The following is a 19,505-nucleotide window of genomic DNA, read 5'->3' as shown; positions in this document are numbered from 1 at the left end:
CTCATTTCTTGGACAAGCAGTGTTTATACTCTGTATGTAAGTTGTTAAATATTTCCTCATTGTCTTCTCAATGTTGTAACTTGGAGGAAGTTTGCTTACGATGTCACAAGCCACATCATTCAATATCGGGACTCGGGTTTTGAAATACTTTAAATTCCAAACAGAGAACTTTATATTTGATCATGGAGGTTGTGAAAGGTCTTATTCCTTAGAATTTTTAATGGCACAAACTCTTATATTAAGTTCTCAAATATGTTTGGAGATTATTGTGGCATTTGATACAGGATAATTCTTTCAATCTTAATTACTTACAAATTTTTTTCCAGCTCTTGTCAAGAAAGGATATATGCAGGGCCAGCTAAGTGGCTCAGTGTATTGACAGCCAGGTCTGGAAATGGGTTCAAATCTAACTTCAGACATTTCCTAACTGTGTGCCCCTGGACAAATCACTTAACCTCCATTGCCTAGCTCTTACCACTTTTTTTGCCTTGGAACCATTACACAGTATTGATTCTAAGAGAGAAGGTAAGTATTTTTGTTTTTTAAAGAAAGGATATGTTCTCTTCTCTGTCTACAAAATTTATATTTCATCATTTCCAATGTCTTCTGTTTCTTGATTATTTCCTCTATTTCTTTGATCTATTTCATAATTTTTTGAACCAGTGCCAAATAGTTTTTTTTTGGCTATATGATTGCCAGATTTAATGCAACTGTTATTCTCATTTCTGCCCTGCAAAAGTAAGAAAACGTCCCATCAAAATTACACTGTGAAATATAAGCGCAAAGTTTCTTGACATATTTCTAGAAAAAATTTTGGCACCAACTGCATTTAAAAAACAAGTTTTAAGGCATAATAAAAAAATACAAGGACAATTTCTTAATGCATTTTAGAAGCGACTGAGTAGGATGCTAAGAGTCTTTGGATCTTCCAAATATAAGCAGTCCCAACAAACATAATATAGTCAGCCAGACATGTATACCTCTACTTTACATACAAAATGCAGATGCAGGAACACTTTGTCCTGCTAGCCAATCTCATTCTTGTGAGCTACTTTTCATTCCCCTCCCTTCCAGAGCTCCTCTATACCAGGTTCCAGGGTTTATATCAAGATGATGCATCAGGAGCAAGGAAAAGTTAGGAGGGAATGGAAAATATTATTCTACTGCTGCTATTTAGAACAACACTTCTGACTACTACTAATTTTCTCCCAATGGAGACTCCATCCCTATCGTTTACCACTTCATTCTTCTGGAATTCTTGCTCTAGAAATCATCATTAGAGGCTTAGAATTTTGGAATTCAGGTGGGAAAGGACAATCACCATTGCTAGGGATGTGGCTGAGAAAGACTGTTTTTGCCACCCTAAACTAGCACCTAAAATTTGTTTTTCCATAGACACTTTCATAAAAGGTGACTAGGTTCCACAATGATCTCTATTCTGGATTAAGTAGATTTCTGTGATCTAGGCTAAGAATTTAATCACCATTTACAACATTATTTCTACTAAAAATGACTTCCTGGTTTTAAACATGACTTCCAATCTCTTAGTATACAGCCCATTTGATTAAATTGGATACTGTCTGTACTTTATAAGCTTATAGGAAACAATAAGATTATCTTAGCTATAAAGCAATCTCCAAAATCATCAGGGGATCTTAAAAGAGGTAAAATTCTTTGGCTAATTAATCCCATATGCTAGTTCCCTGCAATTTACCAGGTAAAAAATGTTTTACAGCAATTTCCTACAGGCACTTAAATATTCAGGACAATGGGTACATAATCATAAATGTCAGTTTGCTAAATATTCTAAGTAGAATAATATTTCCAGCATTTTATGCTCACCTTGCAGGTAATTCATATCCATCATGAAATACACCATCATAAAACCTCACCTGCTCTACTTGCATGGTAGTAACAAATGTTCCAAAATGTAAGAGGTAAAAGAATTGTAAAACATAGTGTTATTTAGTCTGACTGAGCATTTTCCTAAATGGATCAAAGGGATGTGATTCTATAATTAAATATAATTACAATAGTTCTAAGAAAATGGTAGCCCATTATTTTCACTTGAAAAATTCTTATTTTATACACTGATTTCAATGCTATCATTGTAGTTAATATCCAGATCTAATGTTTCCAGTTTCATTAGGCAGGAGACTAGAGATTTTTTCAAATGAGTAATCACTAAAATACAAGGGATTTTTAAGATTGCTTACTCTTTAGTATATCTATAGAATTTACTTTTTTATGTCATAAATGGTTCAAAGTCATTAGCAGTTTGTGAGGCTATTTGAACAGGATTAAAAATGGCTCTTTAAATATTTGTCCAAAATGTTTATTTTTGAAGAACTAAAGGTACTCAGTGATTTTCTCTCCTCTCCATCAACTGATTATAGTAAAAAAAAGTCTTAGAAAAATATGAATAACCAAAATATCAGAAAAAAATTAGATAGGTTAATAAGGCCTTTTAAAAAAGATTGGAAGCCCCCCCCCCACTTAGAAAAGAATTGTGGTTTGTGAAAGTAATAGTTCACATCATTGATGAACTGCAGAGGTAGTCAAAAGCTTTAAGGCTTATGAGAACAGCAGAGATAAATTATTCACTTTAAAAATCAGTAATAAGAGATCCAACTTATTCGCTTGCATAAGGCAGGTATTTTTATATAAGATCAGATCAAGGTCTTCTAGATTACAGAAGTTATAGTTGCTCCTGCAAGATCTGAGTGCAAAAATCTGCCATTAAGAAAAGGTCTACAAACAAGAGAAAAGGAAAATTGGCTTAACTGATAAGCACTTGCAAGGTCAAAGCAAGTCCTATATCCCTCCTTTCAAGGCGTGGCTTAGTGATTCTTCCCCTGGCTTTTGTGGGAAAGAGGTCAAAAAGCCTTATAGAATGTCTGTAGAACTATGCATCATGGAGGCAAACTTAAAAAGGACACAAATAGATTCAACACCCGTTTTCTCAGAAAGTAGTGCCCCCATAAAAGTTAAAGGTTCTGGATCATCATTCTCTAATTTAAGTACTCTGTGAGCTAAATCACACATTACCCTTTTGAAACACAAGTTGTATCCCTTTACCAGACAAGGGAGGGGGAGCATTCCTTGGGAAGTTGTCTAACACATCATTTACATGGGTTTCTCTAGTCTTTTAGTGAAACCATCAATGGCTATTGCTGCAGGACCATCCCTAGACGTAGAATTGCCCACCAAAACATTTATGTTCCTAGTATTTATGAAGATCCCAACTTCCTCATTTTTTTTTTCACTCTATCAAAGATTCTCTCATTTTTGAAATTAATTCTTAGATGTGAACCTGGGGAATTTCTTATTGCTGCCTTAACTTATTTTCTCAGTTCCCTGAAAAGTTCAATGTCCCTGGTCCTGTATAGCCCTAGCTGTTTCTAGAAGACGAGTGTGAGCAGTGAGCTACATGAAAATCTTCACATAAATGATCAGCCCCTCCCTTCCCCTCCCACCCCAACTTGTACTAAATAGAGACTATAAACCTTGACACCCTAACAGAAGAATTTCTAGTCTGAAGATACTGGGAGTAGTTTTCTTTAGTAGAAAGTGATGCTGGATTTTCCACCTGGGGGGTTGAGGACTTTGTTGTGTGATCGAGGCCTGGGGCCCAGCCTGGGCTCATGGCTGTCAATCTTGATTTTAGATTCAGTTTCCTTGGCTTGTTCCTCCTTTCCTTTGTCACATTTCTCATCACGTTCTTCTCTTGAAGATTGTGTATTTTCTGTAGCTCTGAGTTGCAATTTTGTGTCCTCACCTTCACGTAAGACAATATGATCCTTGGGCTTGTTTGGGTGTGCTAAGGGCGCAGTAATGGTGACTGGAGACCCAAAGATGTCACTGGTCTTCCCACCAGGGGGATTCAAACGATATGGAGCCTGCACAGGAGAAGGCTCTTCAAAGATACCACTTTCTTTGCCTCCTGGAGGATTTGACCTTTTAGGTGTATTCTGAGGTTCTTTGGATGCTCCAAAAATATTAGATGCCATTCTATTTGGCTTATTTGAAGGAGTAACTTCTTCTGGAGTTCCAAAGAGATTGCTTGAATCTCCTCCAGGTGGTTTCATTCCCCTGGAATTTGGCTTGCCGCCTTCGTTCTCCAGCCCCTGGAACATGTCGGGAGCGGCTGCGGCTGCGGCTGCGGCAGTGGTAACGGTGGTAGGAGCCGTAGCGGCAGCAGCAGCAGTCCTCCGGCACAGCAAGCAGAGCAGCTCTGTTCCCGCTCCCACCCACCCCCAACAGCTGCCAAATAGTTTTTGATGAATATTACCGTAAGATATAGTTTGGGGGCAGCTAGGTGGTACAATGGATAGAGTACTTGGCCTGGATTTGGGAGGAACTGACCTCAGACACTTCCTATCTGTGTAATATTGGATGAGTCACTTAACCCCGCTTGCCTATAAAATGAACCAGAGAAAGAAATGTCAAACCATTCCAGTATCTTTGCTAAGAAAGTCTCATATCAGTTCATGTAGAGTCAGACATGACTGAAATCCTGGAAAAATAATAGCCAAGTACAAGCAAAGTCAAAAGAATCTCAACAGACTTAAAAGATGAGGCAAATGGATGAGATGAAATTTAGCAAAAGTAAAAACCAAGTCTAAAGCCTTGGTTCAAGAAATAAGCTTCACAAGTACCAAATAAGGGAGGTAGTTCTGGTAAAGAAGATCTGAGGCGACTAGGAAAGAAGCCTTTACTAAGTACCTCCTGGATACAGGGCACAGTCCTAAGGGCTTTACAAATATTATCTCATTTGATCCTAGCAGATTATTTGATACGAGTAGGCAGCAAACAACATAAATTGACAGTGTGACAGGAACTAGATCTGTGATTCTGTCAACCTGAGGAGCTCCTGGTGAAGAATTCCCTTTACTAATGCAGGCGAGTACCTTCTCTGAAACTCAGAGATTCAGAGAGTGACTTGGAGTCCTGAGAAGTTGGGTGAATTGCTTAGAAACAAGTAGCCATCACACATCCGAGGCTGGACTGGAATCCAAGTCTTCCTGGTTCCCCATGTTGGTTCTCTGTTGATTATTTCTCTCTCAGTATCATACAGCAGGCACAAAATTAACAACATATTCATCTGTATATGAATAGAAATTTGTGTTCAGAATGAGAAAGGTGAGTCCCCTCGAAGTTGTTCTGATCTGCTCAAATCACATCTGGAGTTCTGTGACCAGGACTAGATACCACATTTTAGGAAGGATAGTGACAAACTAGAATAGGTTCAGAAGAAGATCCTAAGGATGCTGAGGGAAATAGAGACCACCCCATGAGACAAACACGTTAAACTGGGAATAATTAACCTAGAGAAGAGAAGCCTTACATAACAATCAATCAAGCAATCAATCAATCAATCAATCGACTAACAATCTGCACTGTCCAAAGACAAAAAGAAAAGCTTTAGGAGCCATGCGATCCCTTTCCTGGAGGTTTCAAAAGAAGAAATGAGTGATTAATTATCTGAGATATTGTACAGAAGGTTCCTTTTAGCAAAAGGGTTGGACTTAAAGTCATAAAATGCCCCCTCCTGATCTGAGTCAGTAATTTGAACTGTCAGCTTTCCACACCTAAGATTTTTAGTGTGTCCAAGCAGCCTCTCCCATCACCAGGTGATTTGACCTTACCAGGTCAAGATGAACCCAGCCTAGCCCAACCCATTTCAATCTAGAAGTTGAGTACAAATCAACCCAGTCCAGCCTGGCTGTGCACTCTCCAAGAATCTCTGTTAAGAACTCTGCTATTTGTAAATTCTAATTTTATGTTTTTAGTCTCAATTTCAAGTTCCTAGAACTAACTCCTATGTACTACTTTGTGACTAAGAAAGTAATTGTTCCCCATAATTTCTTACCTGAAGTCCTATTTCCCTGGAATTTGACAGTAGGAGTACATTGATATTTCTATTCTTTTAACCCATTGTGTTCTGTCTTGGAATCATTATTAAGTATCAGTTCCAAGGCAGAAGAGCAATAAGGGCTAGGCAATTAAGGCTAAGTGACTCACCCAAGGTCACACAGCTAGGAAATGTCTGAGACTAGATTTGAACCCATCTCCAGACCTGACTGTCAATCCATTGAGTCCTTTGATATTTTTGTTTGAGAATTATGTGTGTAATTCCCCTTCATCCTATTAGACTGTGAAAACCCCGAGGGACTGGAACTGGGTTTTATATATCTTTGTTTCTCCCTCAATCTAGCACCTAGACCCTACACACAATTGTTGCTGATGACTAACTTCCCATTTCTTTAAGCTTTCTACTTCATGGAAAATGGTAGGTGACAAAGAACTAGAAATGGATGTCCATCTTCTGTGAAATAACTGAATGAATTACAGTATATTAGTGTAATGGAATGCTATTACATTATAGGAAATGATAAAGAGATGGTTTCAGAGAAATCCAGGAAGAATTGTATGAATGGATACAGTGGAGCGCATAAATCAGGACAATAATTTATATAAAAATGACAACATTATAAAGATAAGCAACTTGGAAAGAACTCTGATCAATGCAGTACTCAACCACGATTCCAGAGGATAGTTGAAGAAGCACATTACCACTCCTGATTAAGGAGTAATGGAGTACTCAAGATGGAGAAGAAAGCATAGATTTTGTCTATGTCTATATATTTTAATGCAGGAATTAATTTTGCTTATATATGTTACAAGTGTTTGGTTCTTATTTTTTACACTGGGAAAGAAAAGGGGAGGTGAACAGAGGAAATAAACATTTTCTAATTAAAAAAAAGAGAAAATAAAAATTTCTTCAAAACAGAAAATGGTAATGAATGGAGTATTATTTCTATTCTACAAAGACAGAAATAGGATTGGTAGAATTAATGGCTTGCCTAAGGGCTCAGCAAGTACAAGGCTATAACATTGAATGATTCTCTAACATTATTAAATACCTATTAAGTGCAAAGGTCTCTGTTTGATTCTGGTGATAAAAAGTTGGACAAGACACAGCCCATATTTTCAAAGACTGTACAATCTAATTAGGAGTGAAGATGGAGGAGATGTGGCACAAACGACTATAGTGGAAAAGTGAATAAAGTAAGTGGAAGAGGAAAAGTGGGGTGGCATAGAGAAATCTCAGAAGGCTTCTGGGATGAAGTGGTATCCAAGCTGAGACTTGATAGGAAGGAGTGATTCAAGCAGATGGATTAAAAAGGCACATGCATTCTAGGGGTACTAGGAGTAAAGGTACAAAGGAGAGAGTGAGACAAGAAAGGAATGAATTGGAGGGTGCAAGGAAAAGGAATTTTGGGAGGGAATATAGAGTACATGAAAGAGACAAGTATAAGTTAAGGCTGAACAGATAGATTCTGGTCTTTGTAAATTCTAATTTTATGCTTTTATCACGTCAATTTTGAATTCCTAGAACGCTAGAACCAGGAATGTATTTTTTAATCAGTAGGTTATGGGGATCCACTAAAGGTTTTTGAGGGGGGGAATAATGTATTCAGAGCTCTGCCTTAAGATCTATCAGGCTATCAACAGATATTTATGAAACACTTTCTATGTGCTAGCCACTGTGGTGAGTATTTTGGAAGATTGTTTTGGCATCATGTATAGGATAGATCGTAGAAGACTAAAGGCAAAGAGGTCAATTAAGAGGCTATTACAATAGAAAAAGCTCAGAGTTGAGGGTTTCAGCTAAGGTCTTGGCAGTGGAGTGAAGAAGAGAGACCAGACAAGAGATCTGATGTAGGCATATGTAAATTGTGAAATAATAATGTTCAGTAATAAATGACAAATGAACTGAGAGAGGCATTGGAAGATTATGACAAATGAACTGAGAGAAGCATTGGAAGATTATGAATTGATACAGAAATAAGTAGTGCCAGAAAATACATGAAATGACAAAGATCTCAAAAGGAAGAGATTTTTTTTTAAAGATCCTTCAAAGATCTCTAGCATAAACAGATAAAACAAGAGGGAAGATACTAATAGAAGGAAATGTGGTCTCCAGATTAGCTAAACCATGATGAATAAATATTCTAAGATAAATAAATAATTGTAAGATATAAAGGGATAAGATTACTCTAGTTGTGATTGTAGCATGCATGGCAGCACTCGGCACTACAACAATACTCAGCCAGAGACCTGAAGAACAGAGGGAGTGAGTGGGGAGAAATTAAAGATAAATGAACAAATACATGATAAGGCAGAGAATCTTGTGAATTGTCCTTTAAAAATCTGGATGCTATACCATTTGGTGAATATAGATTAAGCACTGATATTACTTCATTGTCTATAGTACCTATTATCAACCAGTTTTTTCTCAGTCTTTTGTTCATTTTTCCAGCCTTTTTTTTTCATGACTTTCCCTCTATGTTGAAGTTCATCTCTGTTCCTGGGGTGGAGGGAGTATTATCCCTCTATACTGAGCCATGTGCTCACCCTAGACCTTTCCTCCTGCTAAGGGTTTCCTTGGGAGCTGAGTGAACTAGACTGCTCTCCCTTCTTACCTCTTTCTTACCCCAGTGAGATGTCTTTCCTGCTGTTTTTTTTTTTAATGCTGTTTGGAACTGGGAACACTGTTTCACACTGCCTTTTGTTGGTTCTTCCACTCCACAATTTGCTTTAAGGTGTGTTTAGGGTGTGGGTGTGGGTTGAGGTTGTTTGGAAGTGAGTTTGGGTGAACTCAGGGTATTCCTTAGTCTGCCATATTAGCTCATGGAAGTGAAAATCTTCCATAAATCATCTTAAAAATGATATTCTTTTTTTGTACCTCCCATTCCAACCCTCCCCCACAATGAGAATTAAAGAAAAATAGTACCTGCTACAAACATAGTTGACTATGAACAAATTTCTGAACTGTCTTCTAAAAAAATTATATGTCATTCTTCACTCTGAATCCTTTATCAGAAGATAGGTAGAATATTTTCTCAATACTCTTCTGGAATTTTGGTTAGTCATTATTCTGATCAGAATTCCTAATTCTTTATAAAAAATTAATAGTGGTATTGCTGGTTCTAAGAGTATACACAATTTTATAACTCTTTAGGCATAATTCCAAATTGCTCTCTAAAATGATTGGCTTGATTTTTTGTACTTATAAATTTTAGTAATTAGGCCTTTGTCAGAAGTTTTTGTAATAAAGATTTTTTCCCCCAATTTGTTGCTTCCCAAGAAGGTTTTTTTTGAAGGTACTAAAATGCCTCCTGATTCTCTACCATCTCAGCTGTACCTCTCTCAACAAATTCACAATCTCATTCTTATTGATTTGAATTAATTCCCAGGGGGCAGCTGGGTAGCTCAGTGGATTGAGAGTCAGGCCTAGAGATGGGAGGTCCTAGGTTCAAGTCCAGCCTCAGACACTTCCCAGCTGTATGACCCTGGGCAAGTCACTTGACCCCCATTGCCCACCCTTATCACTCTTCCACCTATAAGCCAATACACAGAAGTTAAGGGTTTTAAAAAAAAAACTGAATTAATTCCCAAACTTCCTTAAAAAATCATTAAGACCAGATGGATTCACAAGTGAATTCTACCAAATATTTAAAGAACAACTAATTTGATATTAAATAAATTAGCTGAAATAATAGGTAAAGAAATTATGAAACAAAAATGGTATAGATGCCTAAACCAGGGAGGGAAAAAACAGAGAAAGAAAATTATAGATCAACTTCATGAATGAATATGGATGCAAAAAATTCCAAGTAAAATACTAGCTAGCAGACCGCAACAATACATCACGAAGATTATGTATATTGTGACCAAACAGGATTTATGGTAAGAATGCAGGAATGGTTTAATATGAGGAAAACTATCAACATAATTGATTATATTAACAACAAAAGTAATAAGAAGCTCATGAATATAACAATAGATTCAGAAAAGGTCTTTGATAAAATACAATACTCATTCCTATTTTTAAAAACACTGGAAAACATAGGTATAAATGCAAACCAAAACAATTCTGAAGTATCGTTTCATACCCATCAAGTTAGCTCAAGTGACAAAAGGACAAAATGACAAATGTTGGAAGGAATGTGAAAAAATGGAGACACTGATACACTGTTGTTGGAACTGTGCATTGATCCAACCATTTTGAAGAGTAATTTGAAGTTATATTCAGAGAGCTGTAAAACTATATATGTCCTTAGAGCCAGAAATATAATCACTGTGTTTATTTCCAAAGGAAATCAGGGGAAAGGAAAAGAACCCATATGCTCCAAAATATTTATAGCAGCATTCTTTGTGGTGGAACTAGAAATCTAGGGTATGTCCAGTAATTGTGGAATGGCTAAACGAATTGTGGTATATGATTGTGATGGAATACTACTGTGCATAACTTTTAAAAAGTTGGAAAGAAATATATGAGATAATGAAGAGTGAAGTAGAACAAAGAGAACATAATATACAATTATAGATTCAATATTAAAGCATAACTTTTGAATGTTCACCTCTAGCAAAAGAACTGAGAAGTGGAGACATGAAAGACAAAATCTATATGTACATAACTATTTGCCTCATCTGGCTGGAAATAAATTATGTAAATTTAAAAAAAGTAAAAAAAATTGAATCAGTCCCTAAGCATCTAAAAAATGAGACTTTTTAGCTAGGCAGGGTAGCACATATCTAAAAAACCTGCTGCTAAGGAAGTTGTGATTGATTGATTATTTGGGTTTAGGAGTTCTGGGCTACAGTAGAGATAAAACTGATCAGGTATCAATACCAAGATCAGCACCAATATGGTAGCCCCTGAGAATGGAGGGCCATCAGGCTGCCCAAAAGTTCCAGGTAGGGAAAATGGAGCAAGTTAAAGCTTTTGTTCCAATCTGTATTATGATTGGGCCCATGAATGGCTTCTGAGCTTCTCAAAAGAAAGGGAGGAAGAAAGAAATTTGGAAGGAAAGGAAAGAAAAAAGGAAGAAAGGTGGTTGGAAGGAAGATCTTTTTCCCCAGAGAAATTAGCTATAAATATTTCCTCCAGTTAACTGCTTCTCTTCTCATTTTAAATGCATGGGTTTTGCTTATGAAAAACTTTTAAAATTTTATTTTGTTAAAATTGTACCTTTTACCTGCTGCATTCCCATTGGGTCATGAATTCTTCCTCATCCATAGATATGATAGGTAATCTCTTCTTGGATCGTATAATTTATTTGATGTCACCCTTTATGTCTGTGATTTGGACTTTATTTTTGCATATATTGAAAGACTTCAGCCTATAATTACTTTCTTTCTATACGGCTTTCCAGTTTTTCCAGGAATTTCTATCAGATAGTGTGTTTTTATGCCAATATATGAGATCTTTGGGCTTATCAGACACTAGATTATTGTTCATATTTGTCTCAATCAATCCTTTTTTAAGATAAGGTTCTAAGCCTTCAAGGATCTCTACTTTACATATGAACAAATATTTATTTATGTAGATGTTATCTCCTCTCCATGTGTAATCAAAAACCAATAATTAACATCTTACTCAATGCTTAGAGTATGTTCAAATTACAACAGAACGATAGAATGTAACTCTGCTATTGGTAGTAAGAATATAGTCCCACGCAAGAGTCTGTGTATGTAGCTAAATTAAGAATATAATTCCCGGCTAGTACCTGAGATATAATCTTAAGTGTGTGTGTTACCATATTAATCATAAGTGAGTGCATGTGAATCTATTTTATAATGTATTTTGAACCAAACTAAATCATGTAAGAAATAACAAAGGCCATCCAAAAAGTCATGGAAGGCAGAAAAGCCTAAAGTGGCTTTAGAGGGAAAAAAGGCCCTCCAAAAAAAGTAGCCTCGTTGAAGTAGGAGACTTTAGGGGTTTCTTGTAAAGAATAGAGTTGGGGAACAAACATGAAACTATAAAAGAATGTGTATTTTGCATATCTACAGACCTCTGGACCCTCTAATTTTTCTGCTCCCAATAAAGCCAGATCTTGGCTCAGGAGAGTTTCTCAGCCTCTTCTTCTATTTGCTCCCTTTTTGTTAGCACAGTGTGTCATAAAGGACAATAACTATTTTGGACTCAACCTAGATTTTTCTAAGGCCAAGGACCTGGGCTTTCTTCTTCTTAACAAATCTATTGACTCAGCAAGGATGAGAAAAATTAGAACCCTTCCTATTCCTGTGCAGTTACCGTTACCCCACTTTCCACCTTAATGGCAAGACCCAGAGATTCAAATGATATATTTAAGGGGAAAACTGACACCTGTGACTACATGATTCTCTACCCCAAATTTTTAATGGTCTATCCTTCTAATGTGCCAAGATTAATGTGCTGCAGGAATAAGGTACCTCAGCAGGTACTTATACTCCTCTTCTTTATAGACATAAGACATTGAGTGGTTGACACCATCAAGACCCTATCCATCTGTGGGGGTTAGTTACCCTGGATGAGTTTTTCAGCTGAGGTCCTAAGGCTTATAGTTCCCTCCATACAAGCTAGTATGGTGTCTGTAGAATTGCTACCACCTGTCTCTGTTTTTGACCACATTGAGACTATGGGCAAACATGCTATTTGGAATATAGGCTCATGCTGGCATAGGATGGTTAGGAGAGAACATGTTGCAGACCNGCTGTGTCTAACCCAATCCTCAATAATTTGAGAAAGGATCAAAGAGGGGAATTACAATCAGAAAATCAATAATCAAAATCTTAATCAGTGCCTTGAGTATGATCAGATGGTGATCTATGAAATGTAGGGTGTAACGATGTGATTGGTAATAAGAACATAATCCCAGGCACGAGTCTGTGTATGTAACCAGATGAAGAATGTAATCCCAGGCTAGTACCAGAGATATAATCTTAAGTGTATGTATTACTATATTAATTATAAGTGAGTTGCTATGTTAATCATAAGCATCTGAATCTATTTTATAATGTGCTAGAGAGACAACCCTCTGACATTCTTGTGAACCATGATCATTCCTTACACCTCCAGAATTATGGGACTGCCTTAAAGAATTGCACTTTCCTAAAAGCCAATGAATGTGAAGTACTGCTTGATCTGGGAATTCTCTTGGGGAGGTCATTCTCTATCACTGCCATCTCTTGGACCATATGACTCAAGCTGTGTGGAAATGAGAAGTTCCTTGTCCCAACGTGGCCATTAACTTGTCTTGGGTCAAGGCTCCCAATGAGAGGCAATGCAGCTACCTAGGCTTTCATCTATTCCCAAATCTGATCTTGGGCCTCTGTCTCATGGTCCATGCTCAGCTTTCTCTGGATCAATCTGCTGAGGTAACCCCAGTTGTTAGTTTGATGGGGGAACTTTGACCCCTCATTAGGTGGAATCAACCAATTCATTCCCAATCTAATCACTCATCCTCAGTGAAATAAGAGTGAGGTGACAAGTAGAGACCAAGTGAATGAGGAAATATCTCTTTGGGATGCCCATATCCCTCTTAGGAAGATACCTTGCAGATACTGCATTACAAATGAAGGTTTATGGCAATGCCAAGTCAAGCAAATCCATCAATACCATTTTGCCAACATCTTGTGCCCACATTTAACTCTTATTTTGGAAATTCTCACAATATTTCCAACTTTTTCATTATTCGATTTGTTGTGGTGATCTGTGATTGGTGATCTCTGATGTTACTGTTGTCATAGTTTTGGGGGCACATAGACCATGCCTAGATAAGATGGTGAACTTAATGGATAAAATGTTGTGCTTGTTCTAACTGCTCCACCAACCAACCCTTACCCATTTCTAACTCCTTCTCCTTGGGGGTCCCTATTCCCTGAGGCACAATAATATTAGAATTAGGCTAATGGCCTATAAGCCTTTAAGTGAAAGGAAGAGTCAGTCAATGAGACAAACTTCGTTCTTGTCTTATTGCCACTGCCACCCCAACCTTCAGCAACCACCACCCTGATCAAGAAGTAGCCATCAACAGCTAGGCAAAACCTTCCACCAGCAAAAAGAATACCACTCACTGAATGCTTAGATGGTGGTTAGAGTTTTTCTGCAATAAAGTATTTTTATAATTAAATTACATTATATTATTAATTATATATTAATTAATAATATAATTATATTAAATTATAATTAAAGCATGTGCATTTTTAAAAGATGTAATTCTATTTAGGGGTAGCTAGGCAGCTCAGTGGATTGACAGGCAGGTGTAGAGACTGGGAGGTATACCTGTCACTGAGCAAGTAGCTTATGTGTTCTTACTTAATCCCAGTGCATGAACAAATATCCCAAGGCAAACACAATTGGAGAAGGAAGTAGGGGAAAGCCATAGTAAGCGCTGTTCTTCCCTTGGCCAAGGTCCAGATATTTTTTTTAAAACCTTGTGTGGGTTTGTTATGGGGTACAGAGTCCCCTGGACCCCCCAAGCTTCTAGAGGAATCCAAAGTTAAAAGAGTACATGAGGAATTCCAACCCATTTGCAACCAAAGAGACAATTGCTTAAATAAAATATGTTGAGATAGATGCATTTCCTTCCGCTTTTAGATACATTTTCCTTAGTTTTAGCATGGAGGCATACCTTCCACTTGCATCTCAAACACCACTGCATTCTCTAAGATATTCAACTCACCCTCCTTTATGATCTGGGGCTGATATAAATAATGTAGACCTGTGCTTCTATCCCAGACACCAAGGCACCACACTCAAGAATCCTCCCTGTATTCCCCTCTCCCCACCTTCCTTTCCAGGTCACTGTTCATGTAGTCTTTGTTCTTTTAAGGTATAAAAATCCTTGACCCCTTCTCCTCAGGAAGGCAGATTTCACCAGCACCTGCCTCCCAGCCATTCACTCAATACATTCCTCTATTTTTAAAGATTCTTCAGAACCTGATAATTCTTTAAGAGGGCGCCCTTCCAAAGCAGACAATATCAAACTCTACTGCGACAGATTCAGAATATTAGAGGGACCAAACATCCAGGCTTTGGGCATTCCTAACGGATGAAATCTTAAATCTTATCAATTTTCTATCTTCCCTTAAGTATAGTATGCAAAGAATTTTACAATATACTTTTCAATAGGAATAGGAAAAAAAAGTAAATAAATTAGCGTGAAACAGTGAAGATTTACCTTCCAAACTCCTTGAAGACGGAAACAATCTGGTTTTCTATTTGAATCTATGACTCCCAAGACACTGTCTGGCACATAGTAAGTCTTTTAATGAAAGCTTGCTATATTTGCAAAGGTATTACCTAATAAAAGATGCAGAAAAATTCAGAACACACTACATATTTCTTTTGAAAAGGAATTTTTAAAAATTGATGTTAACCTCACACACTACAGTGGGATGGATCATTCTATTGGTAAGACTACTCATTTATCAACTTCTCATAGTTAAAGTTGGCCTGAGGTAAGGTCTTGGGTTGGGATTACGTATGAGTCGAATTTAAGATCTTCACAGTTGGTATAGCTTCAGTATCACCGATGGTCTATAGCTTTAACTGTTAAGTATGGGTTATACATTTCATTCATTATAGGAAGAATTCGTCAGGATGGTAGGGCAATCAGTACAATAGCTGATATAATAGTTCAAATTGTTTCTACTTCTTGGGCATCTATAGTACTTGTATGCATAAGTATGAGTAAAAATCCATTTCTGTCTCACTCCTGCCCTTTCACTGGGTTGGGAACAAGACCTAAGACTTATCTGTATAAGGCTCATCTGCTTCTTGACCCTCTTCATCCTGATGTCAGGAAGACTGGCCTCCAACCAGACTGAAGTCAATTCTGCTCAACCAAGGAGACCCCAAAAAACTGACACCACTGGGGATATAAGATATGGATCTGAGAAGTTCTCCTTCTCTTTATCTAAAAAGTGGTGTGGTATCTTGCTTCTGGCGGGACAGTGTGAGGTCCTTTTGCTTACTAACAATGTGGCAAGTGCAGTTTAGTTAGGCAACCAAGCATGGGATTATGGTCCTTTTCTCTATGTGCTTGCAGTATTTAAGAAATAATTATAAATTAATATACAGTCTCCAGAGAATTTTAATCTTAATACTGAGAAGGCTCCTTGGATCAGACGACTATTGAGATCATCATTTCACCCAATGGAAGGAGCATAGAGAAGGAAGCTGATGGGGACTTTATGGGAAGAGGAGATGGTTGAGTTTCTTACATTTGGAAAATTGGTCTGTCTCTGTCTAACTATCTGTCTCTACCTTTGTGTCTGTCTGTCTTCCTCTCTCTCTCTGTATATTTATACATGTTTATACATATAATTATATATTTTTTATATTAGACAATTATTTATTTTTAAAGACTACTAAATTTAGAAACAACCTGAATTTGAATTCTGGCTTTGCCACTTCTTATATGTGTGACCTTGGGCAAATTAATTGACTTTTCTAGTAACTCGGTTTCTCCAGCTACAAAACTGGGATATTATACTAGATGATCTTAAATATTTCAGTTTCTAAATCCAAAATTTCAGGCTGTCATGCTACATCTATTGAATGTTCAAAGTAGTTTTATCTCTGACCTGTTGGTTAAAAACACTTCCTATTTCATTAGTCAAGTTCCAACTCTGTCACCAATGTACTGTGTGTCTTTGAACAAGTTTCTTAATCTCCAAGAATCTTGTATTTTATGAAAATACTGGCTGAGATTAGCTCTGAGCTCCTTCCTTAAGTCTACTTTACCTTTGCCTGTCATTCTTTTCTGACTTATTTGTGTTCAGAAAAGTGAGAGAAGGTGTCATCACTCTGGCCTCACCCTGGACAGGAGCAAAGTAGATATTTATACGGTGACTCTCCTTTGGGGAATCTAGGAAGGTGTGATTGTTGTTGGGGGGAGAGGAAAGGTGTTGAGATATAAAGGGCACAGGTTACTGATAGACTAAAGATAGGTGGGGCAGGTTTAAAGTGTGATTCCTTATATAGTCCCTCACTACTCATCATTTCTTGGAAACACTAGTCTTGCTTTGCCTGGATTCTATTCTTTCCTTCCCAAAAGGTTTGCTTATACACGAAGCAGCAGTTTCACTTCTTCCTAGTCCAAAGGGATCAGTGCTGCCACATAGGAATGTTGGCCAAGAGGTGAGGGAAGCATTGGATAACAATGATTGCATGGTTATGGGGTGATCTCATGGCTTCCAGAAGTTGATGGGGGTAACCCTTGTACTCTTAGAAGATGAAGATATTAGGGTTCTGAAAGGCTGTGGTAGAGGATTCCAAGTCCTCAGGGGCTGGGGAGAGAACACTAAAACTCCTAGGGGCTAAGGGATAGTGATCCCTGACCTCTCTGAGACTGAAGGGGATCCCTAAGCTCATTAGGATTGAAGAGAGCCTTTTGACTTCCCACGGTCAAGGGGAGATATTAGGGAAATCAGAGGCTGGGGCTGGGGAACCTTTCTATTTTACTTTCATGTATATAAAAAGGCTTTTGAAAGTAAAAAAGGGCTGTCATTTTGTCAGGGCTAGCTCCATGGGACAAATCTAAGAAAGAGACCAAATCTTCAACTCTCTGCATCTTCATTCTTCATTGGCAAAATAAGAGATCAGATTAGATGATGTCTGAAGTTTTTTTTTAATATCTTCTAAATCCTGTGATACATTGGAGAGGATTGTTTCTAGGAAAGAAGGAAGATGAAAAAATTGAGTCTCCCTGATTAAGAGAGTAGAGATTGGGATAGGGATAGTTATTTCACAGCCATTTCTTCCCAGAACTTGTCTTCACATCCTCTCTGAGGGACCAGAATCCTGCATTCAAACTCCTAAGGAGGTTGGAAGTCATGGGGAACTACAAGAGCAGGTGATGCTCCTAGAGACAGGAACCTCTGCTTGGAAGATTCTCCAGGAAAAAATCCAGGAACTCTCAGACTCGGTAAGAGAAGCTGTTTCACAAATTCCAAGGCTGTTGGGAAATCAGGGAAAGAGGGACTCAGTTCTTGAAGGACTGAACCTATTTGCCGTCCGACAGCAGAAAATAGAGTTGGGAGTCAGAAAACCTGTGCTCAAATCCCAACACTCCCAATAACTCTATATGATTTTGAGCACAATTGCTTCCCTACTCTGAGACTTAGCTTCCAAATGGAGAGGTTAATTAAATTCTATGAATCAGTCCCTTCCTACTGACATTTTGTGTTCCCAAGATCCTTTTTAGCTCTAACATTTCAAGAGCCCTCTCATGTTGATATTCCATGTTGTAACATACCTTCCAACTTTGAGACTCTATGCTCTAAGGTCTTTTTTTTTCTTTTAAATTAAGACCCTCTATATTCTACTTCCTAGTGATCTTCCAAGCTCAGACATTCTAGATTTTATGTTCTAAAATGCCTTGGGATCTCATTTTCTCTCTTCTAAGGACCTTCTCAGATCTAATATTGTTTATCTTTCTCATCTTCAAAATTTTGTCTTGAGGTCCCTTTCAGCTAAGAAATTTAATTTTTTAAAAAATATTCTACTTTATTTTCAAATGGAAACCCACACTTTCTCCCTCCCATCTCCCTTGCCTTACCACTCTGAGAAAGCAAGGGGGGGGGGGGGAGGAATTACCATTATAAATATGCGTACACAAGGAAAATAAATTTCCATTTTTGGCCACGTCCCTAGTTCCCCATCAGATTCCTCACTACCTAGTCCAAAGCAATCAAGTGCTGCCACAGAAGAATTTTGGATAAAAGGTAATGGGAATATTGATTAACAATGCTTGTGTGGGTGTAGGGAGACCTCAAGCTCTCAGAAGTTCATGGGGTAATCCCAGTGCGCTGAAATGAAGACATAAAGTTATCAAGAGTTGATAATAGAGAATTCCAAGTTCTCAAAAACTGAAGAGAATGACTTAAAACTCTGAGAAGCTGAGGGATAAAGATCTCTAAACCCCTAGGGGCTAAAGGAGTCCCTAAGTTCTTCAAGACTGAAGGGAGCTTTTTGACTCTCCATGCTTAAGGAATGTATGTGAAGAGAATAAGGTAGATTTTCAGGGAATTCACCAATAGAATTAACATATTTTAAACATATAAACCTAAGTTAATAATAATAGTAAACAACATTTACAGAACAATTTAAAATTTCCAGAGAGCTTTACAAAAACCATCTCATCTGAACTTCACATCCTCTCTGGTAAGTGCTTTCAATGATCCTATTTTACAGATAAGGAAATTGAGACAGAAAGAAACTAAATCATTTGCCCAGGGTCACACAACTAGCAAGTATCTGAGGCTGGATTTGAACTTGGGTCATCTCGATCCAGGTCCAGAGCTCTATACATTGCCTTAACTCTGGAAGAAAAGGCAAGTAATAGCAGATGAATATAAAGAAAATAATATGTCAGGAATTCTTATAATAAAACTCAGAATGAGCTGAATCTGGTCAGGAAAGAATAGCAGAATCATTTGGGGATCCTTTCAAATTTATGCTGGAGGAAAACTAGAGATTGAAGGAGGCTTAGGACTACTGCCCCAGGTGGCTGGAATAATGATAATATATGAAAGAGAATTGAGAGCTAATACACTCATTTCATTTCCATGTTATCTGAGAAAGATAATGTTCTTGGCTCTGTCATACTAAGATAATTTCCTTTTTTGACAAATAGCAGATAGTAAGTTAGGGAAATCCTGAA

General features: G+C 37.6%; 2 protein-coding genes across 2 annotated transcripts in view; one reads left to right on the top strand and one right to left on the bottom strand.

The window, feature by feature from the left end:
- Positions 1-3,559: 3,559 nt before the first annotated feature.
- On the bottom strand, positions 3,560-4,136 carry LOC123238798 (jupiter microtubule associated homolog 2-like). Its single transcript, XM_044666010.1, has one exon. The coding sequence runs from the start codon at positions 4,134-4,136 to the stop codon at positions 3,561-3,563; it is 576 nt and encodes a 191-aa protein (XP_044521945.1). The 3' UTR covers position 3,560.
- A 12,831-nt stretch (positions 4,137-16,967) lies between these two features.
- Positions 16,968-19,505, top strand: part of LOC123241058 (antizyme inhibitor 2-like) — a 39,476-nt gene continuing 36,938 nt past the window's right edge. The window contains exons 1-2 of the mRNA XM_044668768.1: positions 16,968-16,981; positions 17,609-17,768. Coding sequence (XP_044524703.1) covers positions 16,968-16,981; positions 17,609-17,768 — 174 coding nt within the window. The remainder of the gene's footprint in view (positions 16,982-17,608; positions 17,769-19,505) is intronic.

The sequence above is a fragment of the Gracilinanus agilis genome, chromosome 3, assembly GCF_016433145.1.
Source record: "Gracilinanus agilis isolate LMUSP501 chromosome 3, AgileGrace, whole genome shotgun sequence".
Lineage (NCBI taxonomy): Eukaryota > Metazoa > Chordata > Mammalia > Didelphimorphia > Didelphidae > Gracilinanus > Gracilinanus agilis.
This window is presented reverse-complemented; position numbering and strand designations above follow the sequence as displayed.

Coding starts and splice junctions, on each gene's coding strand:
- LOC123238798 (XM_044666010.1), bottom strand. CDS start 4,136: ATGTTCCAGGGGCTGGAGAACGAAGGCGGCAAGCCAAATTCCAGGGGA.